The 6,133-nt window shown below is 29.6% G+C and overlaps 1 protein-coding gene across 8 annotated transcripts in view; it reads right to left on the bottom strand.

Annotated features, from left to right (window-relative positions):
- The window catches only part of LOC106462352 (mitogen-activated protein kinase kinase kinase 5-like), a 151,359-nt gene that overhangs the window by 130,621 nt on the left and 14,605 nt on the right, over window positions 1-6,133 (bottom strand). For 7 of the 8 annotated variants that reach the window (XM_013922265.2, XM_013922266.2, XM_013922269.2 and 4 more), the window contains 2 exons: window positions 1,173-1,308; window positions 580-756 (listed from right to left, as the gene is read on the bottom strand). In XM_013922265.2, the coding sequence (XP_013777719.1) occupies window positions 580-756; window positions 1,173-1,308 (313 nt within the window). Of the gene's footprint in view, window positions 1-579; window positions 757-1,172; window positions 1,309-1,903; window positions 1,982-6,133 lie in introns of those variants that run through there. The other variant, XM_022389596.1, reaches the window with a different exon arrangement.

Genomic DNA, 6,133 nt, shown 5'->3' with positions numbered 1-6,133 from the left:
CAGTATTTTATGTTTAATTTCGTACTTTTTCGAGGGTTTGTTTATTTGTAATTAAGCACAAAGCTACACAATGGACTATCTGTGCTCTGCCAACCACGGGTATCAAAATTCTAGTGTTGTAAGTCTGCAGACATACCACTGTGCCACTGGGGGGCTTTTCGAGGGTTGGTGGATAAAATAGGGATGATGACATGCTAAGAGAAAATGTGTCACTTGGGTCACACTAGTGGAAATTCGGGATATTTTCAAATATTGCCTTGTTGAATTAAGAACTTGTACACTATTTAAATATGGATTATTAGCTAATATTTTATGCCATTCTAATTGGTATAACATAAAAAAGTAGTTTAATAAAACTTTGAATATAAGACACTAAAACCTTGTGTCCTGTGCAGTAAAGGGTATCTGGGGCAATAGGGTTAACAATAAAACATGGTGTAAAGATATCAAATAGTATTTAAGATCATACAAATGGTTAACACTAACACACAATCTGTACTCTTTATGATAGTATAATAAATTTTAAATAAGATCAAGAAATAAATTCCTTTTGCACCCTTAACAAGAAAAAACAAATACCAAAATAGAAAGATCCACAACTGCAACATCAGCATTATAAAACAAGTCCAGAACATTAGCTTCTCCAAAGTCCAATTTCTGAAATGGAACATGATGAACAGTTGCTCCTATATGATTACATGCTTTCTGAATTTCTTCATAAGCTCCACGACGATGGTTAAGCCCAACAGAGACAGTCTGACAATACACACACACAAAAAAAAATTCACACACACACATATATATATATATATATCACAAAATAATCCAGAAAATGTACTTTTTAAATATGATTCATTACAATATTTTAATTACTGTAGCTCTTCAATGCAGGAATCTCTACTGAATTTTATTTTGAATAAAATAAAATATACATTTAAGCCAAGAACATGTTACATTGATATTAAAAGAAAAGTCTCCAAAAAATTTTAGACATCATGTAAATTTTACACAAAATCTAAACAGTCAAGAAATTTCTAGGCATCACACATCATCATGATATTTTAATACCATCTCTATCAAACAATAAATAAAATGTCTAAGTTAAAATATTAAAAAAATATTTACAATAATGTTGATCTCTAATGTACACCAGAACTAAATTCTGTACTTACAAGATCAATCACAACTGCTACATTAATATGAGGTCTCACAGAAAGAGGTCCACTGGAGACTGAATGAGAATCCACATCACTCATGTTGGAGCTGCCAACGGGATTGTTTAATACTAGACAGAAGTCTAGCCTCTTCCTATGTTATCAGAGAAAATGTCAAACTTTAGTATAAAATGTTCAATCTAACTGTAATACAATTCTATGTTAAAAACAGATAGGATACATCTTCTTCAAATACTTCATTCACATATGTATCATATTCTAAGTTTTATATGTATGAAAAATACAAGAAAATTGCATTTAGGCTTCAAAAAATAATTTCCAGCACTTAGTTAAAACCTTATAGAGAAGTAGCTTCCCTTTCTCACATGGGAGCTTAGCCTGTTTGCACAAAAACACACAAAAGACAAAAATCAATATATTCCCAAATCTTTGATCACAACTACACTACACATACTGCTTTAACATCTCCTTTTAACCAAATTCTTGTTGCATTGGTTCAGACATGTTTTTGGAAAGTTTATACTCCATTATTAATTACAAAAACAAACTGTCAATGTTAGAGTATTATTAACTGGCAGAATCATAAAGCATCTTTACTACAGGTTTAACATGAACATTCAATGCATACTTTATCCAAGATTTAGGCCATTAAATTCAGTTATTTCACAGTTATTAAAGAAATTGCTACACTACTGTAAAACTACAGAATTTGAAATAACATGTTTTACCTATTTATGCATAACAGCTAATAATGCTCCCTAGGTTCACCTAGCATCATCAGGTGGCAAGCATACAAGAATTCAAATCTGTCACATATTACAAGATCAGTAATGATACTTATACTATATCATTAGTCAACAATATAATAAACGTAAAAACAGCCAAGTAAGGAAAAAACAATTAGAATAAATATGATTGCACAACTATACACTTATCACTTTAAGTTTTTGTTTTTTGATTAAGAAAAATTATTTTTTCTTTAGTTTATGTTTGTTTTCATTGTTAATATTTTAAAGAAAAAATCAAAGACACAGGTTTAACTGTATGTTCCAATACATGAGAGGGAACTTTCAAATGTTCTTTCAATCTTGTTGAAAACTGCTAACACTCTGATGTGAGTACTAACAGTCTTACATTTGACATATCAATTCTGATCTAACAATGTCAACAATGTTTTCTTGAAAGAAACCAACCAACATTTTCCTTGGCAAGGAAGAAATTATTACATAAAAATCCATATTACACTAATTCAGTTTCACACGTTTTAGCCAATATATTTTTGGACAAAACAAAAGAAACTGCTATTTCTAACTCACTTTATTCTCCATGTTTGTGGAATTATTTTATGGTTACATTTTTATGGGTTTTAAATTCCATTGACATTTTTTCTTTCAAATTTGATTCTAATTCATCCCAATATTAGGTATACAGTTAAAAAAAAAAAACTGATGGTAAACTGTCTTTTTTAAATATTTCAGTAGAGCACAAACAATTTCGCACATCCTTTGCATAATGAAACACACTCATTATCTTAAGCAACAAAATTAGAATAAATACAATTATTTTTCATATGGATAAAAATAATTATTCCTCTCAATAGATTTTTTAAGAGAAAATAACATGAAAATCTCAAATTGCATCACAAAATGAGTATTGCCATCCAAACTGGTATATAAAACTTTAACACCCCTGGAAAATTAATTACAAGTCATATAGACAAACAATAAACATAAAAAAAACATGGTATGTGATAGGATTTTTAATGAGAAATGTTCTTTCTTATCATGAAAACAGAACATCAAAAGAAATTTAAGAACTGTGATAGTTCTTATACTGCACATAAAAGAAACATACAACTTCCAACAAGATTGAAAAAACATTTGAAAGTTTCTTTTCATATATTTGAATGCATGGTTAAACATAATCACTACTTCAATTTTTCAGAGTTAAAATTATTAACAAAGAGAACAACATAAATTGCAGAAAATGTAAGAAACTGTCTTTAGCAAAACCTAACATTACTAAATATGTAGGAGTAAAATTTAAAATTTTTCTCATTTGGTTAGTTAACTTTATTACATTGTTGCTGTATACTTCCATTCAAAGTTTTTCATCTGATGATGCTAGGAAACCTTGCACAACTTTTTTTATGCATATTTACTTATTCATCATATACAGATAATTTTAGATTGACATATTATTACAATAACTTATTAAAATTTTGGTTTTTATCTGGTAAAAAAGTTTATAAACTTAACTGGACAGCAAAAACTAACTGTGTTCATCAGTTTTGAATAATACAGAAATACTTGGATATAAAGTTATAGGCAGGTAATATTTATCAGTTGCGATGAAAAAAATAACATTACTCTTCCACACGAGCTGAGCAATTAGTGGTATTTAGTAATGCATTAATTACTAATCAGCCCATTAACAGGTTATATTTAATTAATCAATTAGTACAGTGTTCCTTAAACTATAAAAAAACTCAGTAAGTTTGGACTTGTAGCCAGAGAGTTGGTGACGGGTGCTGCCAGCCAAAAGCTGCTTTCCCTCTAGTCAGCATTCAAAATTAGTGGCAGTAGCAGACAGACATAATTGCTTTTCCATAACAGACATGGTGAGCAAGTTTGGTGGCAATGAGAATCAAAACCAACATGCTTGAACCACAAGCCCACTCCTCTCCATCCCCCATATTGCCAAGTCATGCTCGCCCAAAACTTAAAAAACATGAAGGAAAAAATAAAACGGATAACACCAAACTCAGGTTTAGTTGTTTCCAGTGGGCAGAGCACAGATAACTCATTATGCAGCTTTATGCTAAACAACAAACAGCAAAATTTTGATTACTTGGATAGTTAGAATGACTAGTAATAATGAAAACACATAATTTGACAAATTGATCATTTTCATGACACTTGATTTATCTGTGATTTCAATTAATCAACTGTTGAAATAATAAAAAACACTAACAATCAGAAATACTAATTTTTAGTAGTTGATTATTGAGATATTAATCTGTTTAATCATAATTTTGATTAACTGATTAGTTTATGTGACTTTAATAAATGTAATCATTTTAATTACATCCCCCAGCTCTACCTTATACTTCAAATAAATCTGAATAATTTTTAAATGACATGACCTTAAGTTGTTAAAACAAATGTTCTAATTAAAATGTATAACAAAGACCAAGATAACAGAATGGCAACAACAAAGGAAGTTCAGCCCATTCCTTCCAAACAGTCTTCTTGTGACAAGGTGGTAGTAAGGCCTTGAATCTATTATGAAAAATGTTAATCAAAGCCTGACATCTATACAAAGGCTTCAGAAAACTGCATTTACTTGAAACTTCAAAAACCTAGCCCTTCATTAAAATTTGTTTTGAAATTGTTGCTCCCTTCCAAATAGTCAAATCAATGGCCTACAGATTCAGGTGTGAATCATTGCTTTTTTCATACAAAATAGCAAATTTATTAGTCCTACTGATGAGTTTTAACTTTGTTAATGTTGCTCTTTTGTTTTTCAGTAGGATACATTTTCTCATTGATACAGTAACATGTAATCCAATCAGCTCTTCAGTGCATATTGCTGGTCAGTCACCAATTTCCATAATCTAAATTTGTACATCATTGACTCTCTGAAACAGTATTCAGCAGCTATGTACCTCATCCAATTTATAATCCTCCATAAATTAAAAGAAGAATTGCCATACATAAAGATAACTATTTCAATGATGATCATTTGCCAATAAAAAAAAGAAGGTAAATCAGTCTCTGCCACCATAATTTATACTTCAACTTGTATTGTGGATGGTACTTTACAAGGTATAGAACCTTGTGATAACAAGTAAGAACATTCAAGAGGAAGACTGCAAAAACAAGCTTGCAGCAATCACAGATGGTCACACTAGCTACAGAGGATGTTTTCATTCTGCAAAACTACCATCTGCTGGAAGCCAACAGTAAAGGTTCAAGCCAGCAGCAACCATTATGGGCACATAATTCCTACACAGATATATATTCTTTAGGTTGGGCTCTTTCCTTTATTACTGTGCATCAGAAACAATAAAAATCTCTTGGAACAATTCAGCTAAACTTAAAACTGATGATAAAGAAACTCTTTTTCTACAGTAAAGACCAACTACATGTGACAGTTTATCAGTATTCATTCTCAGAATTTTTAGTTAATACAAAGAGAAAGTATGATGTTAGTAGATTTGAAGATTAATATTTCATTTTCACAAATGTTTCTTTATATGTTCATACTATATAATAAATATCATATCTCAGGAATTACAAAAGATATTGCCACAATCTAAGTATACCTACATATGTTTAAGATTACAGGTCAAGATCAAAGTTAACTTCACAATTTGAACAACTTTACAAAAAATATGAAATCAATTTTCTTTTATTACTACACCATTTCATGTTAAGTTTTAAGCATTTTATGAATGCCTAGAAGCAGAGCTCTGAAATAGCATACAATGATATAGCAAATATGCCATGTAATATTAAAATTGGGCCAATTTAATAGTCACCTTCGATTAACAGTAAAATGGACAAAATATGTACGACCTATAATAACACCATGTCTTAGAAACTAAAAATGATATAGCAAGAAGAAAATAATTCTTACATGTTTTTCTACAATATTTATTGACATATACAATTTATGATTTCATAATGTTAGATATACACAATTGTTCATTTATATTTTGTAAGCATTAAAGTAAGTTATTTTTTAAAGCAATACTTATGGCAAGTTTGCTTACGTAACTGTTAATGAATCATTTGTTGCATATTTAAATTGTTGGGAATTAATGTCATGTTAATCTAAACTTCTGAATTTTTCTCATTGCTTTAAGTGAGTATCATAACAGCTTATAGTTTAAAGAAAATTCTAGACCTCAGTTGGGAAATATATATATATATATATATATATATATATATATA

Source organism: Limulus polyphemus, unplaced genomic scaffold (assembly GCF_000517525.1).
Source record: "Limulus polyphemus unplaced genomic scaffold, Limulus_polyphemus-2.1.2 Scaffold1148, whole genome shotgun sequence".
Classification (NCBI taxonomy): Eukaryota; Metazoa; Arthropoda; class Merostomata; order Xiphosura; family Limulidae; genus Limulus; species Limulus polyphemus.
This window is presented reverse-complemented; position numbering and strand designations above follow the sequence as displayed.